Raw genomic sequence first — 14,908 nt, 5'->3', positions numbered from 1 at the left:
CAATTCTCTGCTAGCTCAGTTCAGACCTTTTAAAATCACTATAACATTAATAAAACTAAGTAGCGTGCTAACAAACTGACTAACATATATACATTCAAGAGGAAACGAGATTGAAACAAAAAGGAAAATAATCTGCTTCTGTGATGACTTAAGGAGTAAGAAAGAAAGGAGGAATATCAAGGAAATGGAAAAATAATTCATTAGGAAAAGGAAAAACGTCTAAGAATACAAATCAGACTGAAGGGAAGAACGGCAATAGTGTCAAGTGCTCCTTCTGTGGCAAGACGGGACACATAAAGAAATACTGCAAAATACAAAAGTTGGTTCAAAAAGAAATGTATGTTTCTTTTTTTGTATGTTATGAATCAAATTTAGTTGAAATACCTTCTAATACCTAATGGATTGATTCTAGAACCACAGCTCACATTATAAATTCGATATAGGAATTCCTTTCAAACAGGAAATCAATGCAAAGTGAAAAATCTATATTCATAGGAAATCGTCTCGAAGTGCAAGTATTAGTTGTATGGACTTATCGCTTGATATTGGAGATTGGTCATTAGATGGATCTGAATAGCACTTTCTATGTTCTTACCATATCTAAGAATTTAATTTCTTTATCTAGATTGAATAGTTTGGGTTATTCGATATCTTTTAAATCTGGACAATTAAAATTATTTTTTTGCTCAATTTTAGTTGGATCTGGATTTTAATTGATGGTTTATATCAAATAAATTTAAATTATGATTGTGCCCAATTTTTAATTTCCTTGCATTCGAATAATAATTTGAAATGTAATTTGATAAATAAAAATTCCTCAATCTTATGGCATAAACGTCTAGGACACATCTATAGAGTTAGGACAAAGATATTGGTAAAGGATAAAATCGTAGACAATTTGGACTTCACAGATATTTCGATATGCGTGGATTGCATTAAATGAAAGCAAACCAAACATATTAAGAAAAAATCACAAGAAGTAAATAACTTTTTTAGATCATACACACTGATATTTGTGGACATTTTCCCACTACATTTAAGTGGAGAAAGATATTTCATCACCTTTATAGATGACTTCTCTAGGTTTGATTATATCTATTTAATTCATGAAAAATCTCAGTTTGTGGATATCCTCCAGATATTTATAATTAAGGTAAAAAGACAATTAGACAGAATTGTTAAAATAGTTAGGTCAGATAAAAGATGTGAACACTATGGTAGATTTAATGAATTAAATCAGAATCCTATCCCTTTTGCTTAACTCTTAGAAAAGCTAGGTATTTGTGCACAGTATACAATGTTTAGAACACCTCAACAAAATGGTATAACTGAAAGGCATAATCGTATATTTATGGACATGATTAGGAGTATGTTGAGTCATTCAACAATTTCAGAATTCTTGTGAAGAGAAGTATTAAAGACCACAACGTACATATTAAACAGAGTTCCCAGTAAAACAGTTCTTAAAACTCCATTTGAGTTATAGACTGGTAGGAAACCCAATTTAAGATATTTACATATTTAGGGCTACGCATCGAAAGCAAGGATTCATAACTCACAGAAAAAAAATTGGATCCCAAGGCTATATTTGGATATTTCATTGGTTATTTAGAAAAGTCTAAAGGATACAAGTTCTACTGTCCTAACCACACTACAAGAATAGTTGAAATCGAAAACGCAAAATTCTTGAAAAATTATGAAATTAGTGGAAGTGTCGAACCACGTAAAATAACTCTCGAAAAAATAAGAGTAGATATCTTACCATTTCTTAATCTTCATTAAACTATTAATCCTCAAGATGTTCAACAACTTGAGAAGGATAGACAACGGTTTAAACAAGTTGATTCAGTACTCCATCAAAACTCAACCATTGTAATTGAAGATTCACCACCGGTAGTTGTAAGAAGATCTCTTAAAGTAAGAAAACCTACCATTTCAAATGACTACGTGGTGTATCTACAAAAATTGAACTTTGATACTGGGATAAATAAAAATCCGGTTATGTTTTTATAAGCAATTGAAAGTAATGATTCTATCAAGTGGATGGATGCCGAGATTAAATAGTTAAAATCTATGAACCAGAACTATGTTTGGGATCTCATCAAATTACATCTTAAATGTAAAAAAGTCGACTGTAAGTGGGTTTTCAAGACTAAATGCGACACAAAAGATAATGTAAGCGATTTAAAATCAAACTTGTGGCCAAAGATTTTACTCAAAAGGAAGGCATTGATTGCATTGAGACTTTCTCTCTAATTTCAAAGAAAAACTCACTTACAATTATTATGGCATTGGTGACTCATTATGATTTGGATTTACACCAGATGGATGTGAAAATGACTTTCTTAAATGGGAGCTTATATAAAGAAATCTACATGGAACAATATGAAAGATTCACAAAAAAGGAAAAAGAAATTTAACCTACAGATTTAAAAAATATATTTACGAACTTAAACAAGCTTCAAGACAATGGTACATAAAGTTTAATGATATCATTACCTCTTTCGGATTAAAAGAAAATATTATTAACCAGTGTATATATCTGAAGATCAGTGGGAGCAAGTTTATTATGTTGGTTCTGTATGTGGATGATATTCTGTTACTTAGTAGTAATCTTGGCTTGTTGCACGAAACTAAGAATTATCTGACTAAGAATTTTAAGATGGTTGATATGAGTAAGGCAACATATGTCATTGGCATAAAAATCCTTATGAATTAATCTCAAGAATTATTAGGATTGTCTCAGAAAAGTTATCTCACCAGAGTCTTAGAGAGATATAATATACAATGTTGTTAAAATGGTGACGTGCCTATCGGGAAATGAGACAAGTTCAACTTAATGCAATGTTCGTATAATGATTTAAAAAGAAAGCAAATGAAAGATATTTCATACACTTCAGCTATTGGGAGTTTGATGTATGTTTAGACTTATAACAGATCAGATATTAATTTTGTAGTTGGATTATTAGAAAGATTTCAAAATTACCCAGGAATAAATCAGTTAAAAGCTACAAAGAAGATTATGAGGTATGTATAAGAGACAAAGGACTATATATTCACTTACAAGAAATCAGATCATCAGAGATGATCAAGTACTTGGATTCAGATTTTACCAGATGCTCTGATAGCAAAAAGTCTACATCGAATTTCGTATTTCTACTAGCAGGAGGAATTATCTTATTGAAAAGTTAAGGCAGATCATTACTACTTCATCCACTATAGAGGCAAATATCATGGTATGCTTTGAGGCCACGAATTATGCACTTTGGTTATAGAATTTTATCTTAAGACTTGGGTTGTCGACTATATAACCAGGTCACTGAAGATATATTGTGATAATACTGCAACTGTGTTTTTCTCTAAGAATGGAAAGTATTCGAATGGTGTGAAATACATGGACGTTAAGTATTTGGTAGTTAGAGAAAAAGTTTAAAAACAGTTAATGTCATTAGAAAATATTAATACCACCCAAATGATAAATAATTCATTGACAAAGGGGTTATCACCAAAAGTTTACAGAGAACATGTTATCAGGATGAAACTTTTAAGGAAATCTTTTATGTATATGAAATAAATTACTTTGAAGTGTTTATATAATTGATATTAATATTAGTACTAAATAAAATTTATTTTTTCTTATGTCATATTTCTAATTATATTATTTATATTTTATTTGGATTTAAGTAATATAAAAAATGTCTTCACAAGACAAAATAAAAAGGTAATTGAATAACCTGTCAAATGACCTAAAAACAATATAATTACAAAATTATCATTGAAATTCATAACCATTGACTTGATTTGCATCCCACATTTCTCATTTTTTTTATATTCTAATTTTAGCTAAACCACATACTCCTTGATTAATATTCATTTAGACCACTTAGTGTTCACATAATTTATAAGTAAATAAATCCACTAGTAGGTACCTGAAGGAGACCAAATCCTTATCGTCCATTGGTGTTATTCCTATATATTTTTCAAATACTAGCATTTTAGTACCTATGGTCAGTTGTGATTTTTACATACTGACGGTCCAGCAACCAACTTGATGCTACTGGAGCAGTACCAGAAGTTTTTTATTATTATAATTATTATTATTTAGATGCGAAGGTAAGGTTTTGATTGCTTCAATTTTCAAAAGTATTATTTTTTTTATTTTTTTTATTTTTTTAAGTCGAGATTAATTAAAGATTTTCAGTCCCCACTTATTTGCTTAATTTGAAAGATACCTTTCTAGATTAATATGGAATTTAGATTAATATATGAAATATACATCACTATATATCCATACGTAATAACAATAATCATTTTTATTTTTCCCAAAAATTTTCCTTGACTTCTACCCATAAATAAATAAAAATTAATTATTCCCTTGCCTGGCAAGTACCCCAACTTTGTCACAATGTTTTTGATCCAGAGTCTGGCTTCACAGCTTTTTTAAACTTTAGCCAGCACAACCATGCGAAACGAAAAACTCAATCTGTAAACTTCATTTAATATAACCTCTATTTTATATGACTGAAAAGGATGGCAGCAATAAATTTGACAAAAATAAAAAAAGATATTTGATAGATTGGGAATTTTAAGCTAAACCAACTCATCCCATTACCTTACCATGATCCATATGGACATTTCCATATTGGGTCAGGGCATGAACAAGATAATAAATGGTTAAAATGCCAAGCTGCTGTAAAATCAAGCTGTTAAAAACTACAGAGAACTCTGGACAATTACTGCTTACAACGGCCCCCAAAACTCTCATGTATCACACAAAGAAACTAAGCGGCAGTAATAGCAAATGGAGACGAAACTTGTAAACAATGGAAAGCTCACTGGTGATCGCTGTGTGGCTCACGCTCCATTTCCTCGGCATCATCAAACCGCTGATCGCTAATTTGAAGCTGAAATGTGAAAGAAAACGAAAGAACAATAATTGAAAGAAGGGAAGAATAATTGAAGCTTAAAAAAAAGGATCACTACATACCTTGTACGAAGCAATGCAGTATCTAACAATCTACGCCTTACTAAAATATTGGGGTCCGCAAACACACAAAAAGACCGGGTTGGGGTTTTTTTTTTTTTTTTTTAAGGGGGGGGGCGGGGGGGACCATCCCTCACTAGAAGAAATGGATGATGTGCTTTTTGCTAAAGTGTCCATCAATAAAGATCATACGAATACTTGGAATAATCAAAGAGCATAGTCACCAAATTTAATGACTTATTTAAAAAGTCACATTTGATCTTTTTTCCTTCATCAAATAAATCGTGATTAAATCACTATATTTTCAACAACAACAAAAAACTGTACTGCAAGTTATATAAAATCAGAAAACCCTAAATCTCCCCTTTCCTTAGACCGTCTCTCGGTCTCCTCTCTTTCAGCCTCCCATTTTGCAATGGTTCAACTCGTGATAATGAGAAGAACCCTAAATTTCCAGCTATTTTTTTCTGAAATTTTAAATATTTTCACACAATCAAAATATTTCCATTTATAAGACGACCAAAATAATTGACTAAAATCAAAATTTAAAACCTTGCTTAAACCATATTTTACTTCTACCTATTCTCATATAGCAGAGTTTGTATAAATCAAGTTCCTAGGCTGTTTACCAGCAAAAAGGCAAAAAAAAAGTATCCTTAGCTTTTATCCATTTTCACCTTGCCTTTTGCAAACAAGCTTTGTTTGATCTTTCTTGTTTTTGGTAAAGACCCATATTTCAAGTGAAGAGATAAATTTTACAGTTTTTTTTTTTTTTTTATAGGCAAAACAATTATATTAAAAGAAGGTGGTTAAGGTGACCAACCACAAGTACAAAGGCAACATAAACCTTACAAGGAACCAAGGGACTCACATTTAAACACAAACCCCTTTTGAAAGCAACATTCACCTCAAACCAATAAAACAACCACCCTAAAGAGACAGACAAATTTTACATTCTTGGAAGAACTTCTTTATGAGCACTAGTACAGCCTAGTGTGAGAACCCTAGCCTACTTTTTACTGCAATTGGACACCATTGCAGCGTAATGTTTCTAGAGGATGCTTTGTCCAACCTTCGCCTATTTCCTAGCTATTTCAACCAGGCTTCACTATAACACACCTACTCCAGGAGACACCCTAGCATCAACTAAATGAAATCAAGATTCAAGATCTACTCTAGAAGATGTTTAATGCTCCTCTTTTTGGCACTAGCAAATTGAATAGTAAAAGAAACACCTCACAGACTAAAAAGTCTGCAAACCAAAAATAATATCAAGTAACCAAATAGCACAACCCCAAATCCCAAACAAGTTTGCTCATAGACAGACCATCCAAGATCCAATCTGGCATAACTCCAAGATATCATTGTTGGAGGTCAAGTAATTTTATAAATAATATGCACCTATAATTTTGGTAATAATGTAGGTCTTCTCCATAGCCCATGCACTAGGTATACCACAGTCACCAAGTCGAGTATAACAAAGAACTTTTTTATGAAAATATGGCATGAGTGCTTAAAGTTATATATATATATATATATATATATATATATATATATAATTAAAAATCTTATTCAAGAAGAGTACTAAGAAGAACAATACAATTACCGGAAAAAATCGCTTCCCAATAGAAATGCCAACCGCTTTGATTATTTGAAAGTTTGAAACAGTAGTTGGTTATTATGCAAACCGCAAAGAATGTGAGAGAAATTCTTGAACAAGGTGAACCCTCAAAAACCAACTAACGTGCATTATCCTCTAATGACAAAAGGGACTTGTCAATATGGACCCCAATAGAAACATTAAAAGATCATATAGTATTTCAACTGAAATTGCAATGAAGCAATGTTGTAATGAAATGAAAGAGCAACTATATCAAAAGCTTAGAATCAATCAAACAATATGTGAAGAACTGTATCACCCCTATCAACAATTCTCCGTCTGTCCCCGTGACTTAAAAACATGGAAGTCAAAAAAAAATTAAAAAACATTATAAGACGGTCATAGAATGCATACCTCAAGCACTGAACGAGCTAGATCATGATCCCCATTTGAATAACCAATGGGGTTTCCAGGATTTTCAGAAAGCTGCCATTCCAAACCCCCTTCCTCTGGAAAAGGCCAACAAATATATAAATTACTCAAATTTCCCCATTCATGACAAGCTGCAAAAAGATCAATATTCAAGAGAGATAGGAATTAGTAGGATTAACCTGTGAAATTACCATTATCTACCAACTGATCAGCACTAAAAATCCAATTGTGTTCCTCTTCTTGTTCTGGAAAAATCATAGCCAGAAGGAAAATAAATGGTGAGAATGACAAGAAGAGCACATAGCATACCATAACAGGAAAATAGCTCTTACCTTCATGAGGGTCGGGATTTAGCTCAGCGCATTGACAGAATATGTTAAAGAGATCATCCACTATACAGTAAGAAAGTGAAGGTCCCAAAGAGAAAAATTAGTACCCATAATGGATAGCATCATAACAACAGGAATGCAGGACAACAACAAACAATGCATATAAAGTTTAAAATAGTTGTTCGAACATGAAACAAGAAGCAAAAGATTAAGGCCCTGTTTGTTTCCCTCGCTGTAATATCTAAATCACCATGAAAGATAACCTATCCTAGCATTCAGTGTTTGTGTCACACACAATGAGCATTTAACTAGTTTAGCGGGTCCCACACATGAACATCATTGCTAAGAAAACCAGGAAAGCGGAATCCCACCAAAAGACTGGGATTCCTCTCTCCCACGTCTCTATTATATATTGGGCCCACATGGCTTACTACATTGGAAATCCAATACCACAGCCTTTTAGATTTCATGGAAAAACATAGATTCAAAAGAGAAGGAAAAAAAAAATCTGTTTTGAGTATCATCAAAGGTGTTGAAAAATGGACGGCAACCGAACTCTCAAATTTAAAAATAAAATTCAACAGTGAAAAAATAACTTTTTCTGAATTTTTTTTCAAAGTCCTTCAAATTTCTTCCTCTACATCTCAGTGGCATCAGATCATGTTTTTGGATGCCATGATGTTAACTCACGACCCTTAAGGATATTTATTGTTTTTAAAATTATGAAAAATATTTATTATGACAATGAAATATGATATTGAAAAATTATGACAATAAGATATTTATTATTTTTAATTAGTATTTAAGATTGTATTTTGTAATACATACTGAAAAACATGTAGATTACCCTATGTCAAGAAAAATGTCAGACAAACAGTATGGAAGTTAATCTGGCTTAGCTTTCCACAACAAGATCAAGGAAAATCCAATTCGAGATATATAAACAATTTTTAATGAGGCCAAACAGACCCTAAAGTATTACATTGGCTGGGATCCGATGGAACAAGCCTCATCTCAGTGATCTTTAACACATCTAGGGCCTCACTACATTCTGAATCCGAGCCATCTGACTCCTCATCTTCACCAGCTTCAGTCTCAATCTACAAAGAGAAGTATGGAATCAAACACTTAAGTTGCCACAAAATATATATATATATGCATGATTTAACTTTTTGTAATTTTATATAGACAATAAAATTTTGTATTGTATTCAAACATTAACATATTATAAGGGTCTTTTTCTAATTTAAAATATTAAAAAAGGTGATTTGTGATAACAGAATTAAAAGGATATTTCTATAGTTTTAGAAAGTTAAAAACTAAGATGATTATAGGGTTGTGCAATTGTAAATTTGTAATTCTATTGGTTTTTTGACGAAAATGACCTTGATAATAGTAAGGATAGATGAAAAGGTGGGGGCATTTCTGGTCTTCCAAATATTGGTGCCAACACACACACTACCCCACCAAGAGAGGAGATGAAAGAGACAGGGAAGCTTCCCCCAGTCCTCAGTGAACCACTGGTCATGGATAAGGAGAGAAGACAAGCAGCGAGTATGAACAAAAGGCAAGCAATAAACAAGCAATTGAGGCGAATTTAGTTCCCAAATGAGCTAAGACATAAGTATAGGCCATCAATGATATGCGAAGGGAGTAGACTGCACTTATTTATTTTATTGAGACTTTTGGACAGCAAAATGGCAGGTTCTTAATAGTCCATAGAGGGGGTCTCTGTAGACAAGCCAATAGGCTTAATGACCTTTCAGTCTAGAGGTAGGACTATCGATAAGGGCTCGTCCGGAGGCAAAAACTCTATCAGTGCATGTTGCAAGAGAGGGTCCTTGAAATTTCCAAAATTCTGGTTGGGGGTTGGCAGCATTCAGGGCGGCTGGGGGCAGTGATTCCTCCCCCCACCCCCACAGGCATGCATATATATATATATAGGGGATGGTTCAAGGGACAAACATTGTGATAATGGTTTTTACATACTATATATGGGTTAGAAGTTTCGGAATGGAATGATTTTTTAAGGATGATCTCTATGGTAAGGAGATCATCCTCACAAAAAATCAGCACATTTCGAAAATCCAAACCTCATCAAAAGTGGTTTACAAATAATTGACGGTCCACAATTTTGTAGAATACCTCATGTTATAAGGGTATTGAAGTATTCTGGGAAATTGAGGTATTATTGTAATTACTCCATATTTTTGGTAGATATATAATATAATAGAGGTAGAGAGGTAGTAATCTCTCTTAACTCACTTTTTCTGACTCTTCTTCATCTTCTTCAAACCTTAACCCAAAAAGACTAAAACAACAACAAACAACTTGGCATCAGAGTTACATTTGCATCTCAAACATCACCAAAAGAATCTAGGGAAAGAGAAAAGAGCAGAGGGAGGATAATCAGTTGCCATGTTTGATGACGTCAACGCGTACAATTGTTAATCTCATCTACCAAGTCATCGAAACTCGAGTTTGATAAATGTTTTTAAAGGTATTGATTTTAGGGAATTTTTGGTATTGGTTTCAAGTTATTTGGAGAAGATTTGAGTGACTTCTAAAGGTTTTAGTGAAAAATACCAACAAAAAAAAAAAAAATCAAAAATTCCAAATCTATTAAGCTAGTTTTTTATGACGTTGATCACAAGAGGGCAGATCATTTTTTGTAATAACGCTCATGGAAGTGGTCTTGCATGATTTGAATCAAGATTGAAAACTCCATGAGGTGTTTTTCAACCTATATTTGATGATTTTAGGTCTTTTTTTATACTTTCCAATTATTCTTTCAATTTTCATGGATTATAGCTATGAAATTGGGAGAAATAATTGTTTGTGTTATTAGGATTTAACAATGTTTTTTTTTTTTTTTTATATCGAAATCGACATCTATGTGGTTGTGGGGCGACTCCGGGTAATGTGAAGAGCATGTTTTGGAGATTTTGGACTGTGTAGTCCTTGATTAATTTATTATTTGATCTGTGGAGAACAAAAGTGAAGTGATGAGATCTAATTTGTGTAGATCAGTTGTTTTGTTTCAATGTATGAGCTTACTCAATCCTCTAATGTTCATTTGAATGGTGAAGGGAGCATTAGTGTTTTTTTTTTTTTGACGGGTAAGCTGGACTTGAACCCACGACCTCAAAATTGTTTTGCAATGTATCAAACCAATTGAACTATGGGTCTAATGAAGTTCCCAACCTTCATATTACTACTATGACGTTTAATGGAGCGAATTTTCTTCCTTGGTCTCAATCTGCTATGCTTTATGTTAAACAAAAAGGAAACGCCGGAGACTTGGCTGGTACCATTATTGCCCCTAGCCTTTTAGACCCTATGCATGCTAAATGGGATCAAGAGAATATCACTGTGATGTCTTGGCTTCTTCATTCTATGCAGCCTGATATTAGTAATCAATATTTGTTCTTATCCACTGCAAAACAGATGTGGAATACAGTGATTGCAACATATTCTGAAGGTGGGAATTATGCTCGTGTTTATGAGTTGCGACAACATATCTAGCAAATGAGACAGGGGGGACAAGCCCCTATACACCTATTCTCTACTCTTCATTCTCAACAAAGATGAGTTATCTCTAGTGGTGGACAAGGAGGAAATCGCTCAAGTGCTAATTTTGTTGTCTCTACCGGGTATTGGAATCCTATATAATTGATATTCTCTTTCTCTTTCTTTCACCCTTCCATTTATCCACATCCCTTTATTTTCATTTCACAACCTATAATATAATCAGATTGATTTTCCTTTAATGAAAAAGAAATATTTCAGTGCGATGGCCCTTCCACTCGGCACCGTAGGATCACTAAGGCCGACTTTCGTCCCTACTCGACGGGTAGGTCTTGCAGTCAAGCTCCCTTCTGCCTTTGCACTCGAGGGCCAATATCCGCCAGGCCCGAGGAAACCTTTGCAAGCCTCCGTTACCTTTTCGGAGGCATAAGCACCATAGAAACTATCTACCTAAGGTTGAGATTGTCCCTTGACCCGGAGGTGCTAACACAAGGTTAGAATTCTTGTTCATTGTCGGATACTACATCTACGCAAGCTCCTTCTGCAGACAATACTAGATTCTCCTGTAACAAGATTAAGGCTCTCAAGACGTTTTATGGCTCAATTGGAGTCACCCAGTATTTCTTTCACGTCATTTGCACATTCAGATACATCTGCTTCAACTCTTAGTGCCTCTGTTTCCACTCTCAGTCGCTCCTAGATTATTGATTCAAAAGCCTCCAATCATATTACTGGTATGTCCTCATTTTTACAGTCTATAATGCTTGTTCTGGTAAAGATAAAGTAAAAATAAATAAAAATTACTAATGAATCTTACTCTTCCATTGTTGGAAATGGTAATATCTTGTCATTATCTTTTGTTTTTCATGTGTCCAACTTTAATTTAAATCTCTTATCTATTACTCACGTCACCAAATCCTTGAATTATAGTCACATTCTTTCAATCTCATTGTGTTTTTTAGGACTCAGTGAAGAGGAAGACAATTGGTAGGTCATGAGGAGGATGGACTCTACTTATTGGGCCTTCCATCACATGTTGATTCACCGGTCCAGTATATACCTTCTGCAGTTGGGAGTAGTAGTTTTAAAAAGTTGTTATTGTGGCATCATCGTATGGGTCACCTGTTTTTTTTCTTGTTAAAGTGAATGTTTCCTCAGTTTTTTCATCCAATTATTGTTTTTGAACTTAAGTGTGAAGTTTGTGGATATTCCAAACTTACTAGAACTTCTTATCCTGATAGTGGTCACAAAAACACTTCCTTTTTAATCTTATTCATTCTGATATGTGGGGACCCTCCCCTGCTTTTTCTTTTTGTGGTTTTCGATATTTTATTACTTTTGTTGATGATTTCTCTCTTGTTACATGGGTTTACTTAGTTAAGGCCAAACGTGATGGGTGTTCTATTTTTAAAATCTTCCACAAAATGATTAAAACCCAATTTGATGCCTAAATAAAAATTCTTAGATCTGATAATGGGGGGGAATACATTGATGGTCACTTTGCATCTTATTTTGATGATTACAGGGCTATCCATCAAACCAGTTGTGTAGATACTCCTCAACATAATGAATTAGTAGAGAAAAAATTGTCATTTCTTGGAGGTTACTTGTTCTCTTTCATTTTCAATGAATGTTCTTAAAGTTTTTTGGTCTGATGCTCTTTTAACTACTTAATTTATAAATCACATGTCATCGCAAACTTTACTATATGAATCTCCTATTGATGTTCTATGTTCCCCTAACCATTTATTTTCCTTACCTCCAAAAATCTTTGGATGTATTTGTTTTGTTCATGTGCCTCATTCTAGTCGAACTAAGCTTGACCCAAAAGCTCTTAAGTGTCTCTTTCTTGGGTACGCTTCTAATAAAAAGGGATACAAATGTTTTCATCCTCCTTCACGGAAATTTTGTCTATATGGATGTCACATCTTTTGAGTCCACTGAACTTTGAATCGAAAATGATTTTCACTTATAAATGATTCAGTGAGGGTTAATGGAAAAAGCTTGAATCGAAACTCTCACTAAACTTTGTCTTTAAAGCAATCAATCAGAATCCAGGAAACTCTACCTTATTGATATGGTGTAAGAATTTCAGTGGAAGGGGAGAGTAGTTGGGGAATCATTAGACTGTCAACTCTAATGTGGGATAACACGTAGATGATGACACACACATCCTAACAGGTGCGCTGTGTAAGATTATGAAAAAAGGGAAACAATACACCATGAGATATGAGATATGAGCTATCACCTCTCTGTGCACTGATGCAAATAAATGATAAATAGATATATACCACATTATATAATGTTTTACAAACTCATCAATCCAAATTTTGTGGCCCATTCAAGGAATGCCAACTTATATTGTAATGTTGAGCACATAGACCGTCGGGTGTATCAAGTAAACAAAGAACTTCCATCTGAAGCATCATGGGTGCCACCTAGGATTTTGGGTAGTGAGCTCCAAAGATTTGCTATGATATTTATATATAGAAACACAAAACCCATTATTAAACCTTAACCCTAATTTCAACCAACAAAACAATTTTACAAGTATCACAAAACAAAACCCTAGAAATTGAGTACCTGAGCGTAAATACAAGGGGATCTGTAAGACTCCGGATCCCTAGAAATCGCATGAAGAGACACCGATAAGAAATCGACAGCGTAACCTCTCTCCTTCTCCACGTCGCTCAACCACAGTACTCTCCTGCAAAATCACACCAAAACACTAAGAACAGTTACAGAAACAAAGATAGAGATAGAGATAGAGAGATGATGATGTTGAAGGACGAACTTGGTAGAGATGTATAGGGTTCCAGGAGACTCAGGAGCTCGGTTTCCAAGAACAATGGCAACAGAAGGCTGAACGTGCATCAATTCCTCGCCGTTCTCTGCGTCGAGAACTGGTTGTCCTGCACCATCTCCAGTTCTCTCTGCGAAGTTCTGTAAACCTACAACCATTTCTGAAACCCTAATTTTATTTCTTCTCTCCTCTCTCTCCCTCAGTGTTTGATCTTGCTTTTTTGCTTTCTAGGTTTTTTTTTTTTTTTCACTTTGGTTTTTGGGGTGGGCGCCAAAAGAGTGTCAAACTAGTGCAGAAAGAAACAGGTTTAAAACTCGAAGCGGAAGCTGTTCTGTCTGTGTAACAAAATAGGTAATTTTAGACATACCCCTTGGGGTTTTAGTGAATATTCTATGTACCCACTGCATTTTCAAACTGATGATATACCCCTTGACCGTTTTCTTCTGTAAAGACTGACAAGAAATGACTACCCTAATCTTCAGGCTCTTGCAATTTCTAAGAACCATTGTTGTTTTTAACCTGTTAAATCTTTAGCGATAATAGCTTTGATTTATTTGGTAAACTTTTTTTTTTAACGACACCTCCATAGTTTTATAAAGGAGTGCATTATTTTCACCCACTTTTCTGCTCTCATCCATCATTCTCTACGAAATGAGATTCCATCTCCCTCTTTTTCATTCTTCTTCTTATTCTTTGAACTTACATAAATTTCAACTAAGATTTCGTGCTACAGGAAACAATATCCTTAGAGTATACCCAATAGATTAGCAATAATTGTGAAAATCTCAACTCCTAATCTATTATTTGTTAGAAAATTTTAATAGGTGAAAAAAAAAACCAAACAAAACTTCATTTAGTAGGTTGATATTGAATTCACCAATCGATAAGTTCTTTCAAATGGACATTCGATAGAATCCTACTGAGTTGTAATGTAAATTTTAAGCAGCTTCCTACTAAACAAAATCTTCTTACCGAATAAAGAATTAACCTTTTTTGAGTGGGTGTAACAAGTAATTTGGCAATTTATTAGAAAAAGAGCATGAAAGTGGGCGCATACAGCTCGCCCCTTGTAAATTATGAGATATTCCAAGTGATAACTAAGTGGTGAGATACATCGGACCTGGGCTCAAATTCTCCCATCACTTGCTGATTTGAAATGGGTGGTCATTTTCAACCTTCAGAAAAACCAAAAACCAAAAACCAAAAACAAAACACACATTTTGTAGGTTATT

General features: G+C 33.9%; 1 protein-coding gene across 4 annotated transcripts; it reads right to left on the bottom strand.

Annotated features, from left to right (window-relative positions):
- Nucleotides 1-4,544: 4,544 nt before the first annotated feature.
- LOC147393495 (nucleotide-sensitive chloride conductance regulator (ICln) family protein) lies at nucleotides 4,545-13,975 on the bottom strand. Of its 4 annotated transcripts, none has more exons than XM_086455214.1 (7): nucleotides 13,668-13,971; nucleotides 13,457-13,580; nucleotides 8,328-8,445; nucleotides 7,349-7,408; nucleotides 7,208-7,261; nucleotides 6,999-7,093; nucleotides 4,545-4,904 (listed from the first exon to the last, which is right to left on the bottom strand). In XM_086455214.1, exons 1-7 carry the CDS (start codon nucleotides 13,832-13,834, stop codon nucleotides 4,833-4,835), a joined length of 690 nt encoding a protein of 229 aa, XP_086311340.1. In that variant the 5' UTR covers nucleotides 13,835-13,971; the 3' UTR covers nucleotides 4,545-4,832. The 4 variants fall into 4 exon arrangements, with proteins under 4 accessions (XP_086311340.1, XP_086311338.1, XP_086311339.1 ...); XM_086455212.1 differs by having other exon boundaries at nucleotides 7,196-7,261; nucleotides 13,668-13,970; XM_086455213.1 differs by lacking the exon at nucleotides 4,545-4,904 and adding an exon at nucleotides 5,103-6,740 and having other exon boundaries at nucleotides 13,668-13,975.
- Between the last annotated feature and the right edge of the window lie 933 nt (nucleotides 13,976-14,908).

This window comes from Akebia trifoliata, chromosome 10 (genome assembly GCF_017979445.1).
Source record: "Akebia trifoliata isolate Shusen 1 chromosome 10, ASM1797944v1, whole genome shotgun sequence".
NCBI lineage: Eukaryota > Viridiplantae > Streptophyta > Magnoliopsida > Ranunculales > Lardizabalaceae > Akebia > Akebia trifoliata.
This window is presented reverse-complemented; position numbering and strand designations above follow the sequence as displayed.

Excerpts from the sequence above, each read along its gene's own strand:
- LOC147393495 (XM_086455211.1), bottom strand. The coding sequence starts at position 13,834 with ATGGTTGTAGGTTTACAGAACTTCGCAGAGAGAACTGGAGATGGTGCA. Across the intron at positions 7,409-8,327 it reads TCCATCGGATCCCAGCCAAT|TGGATGATCTCTTTAACATA; the intron begins GTAATACTTTAG and ends CTTACTGTATAG. Across the intron at positions 7,262-7,348 it reads AAATCCCGACCCTCATGAAG|AACAAGAAGAGGAACACAAT; the intron begins GTAAGAGCTATT and ends TGATTTTTCCAG.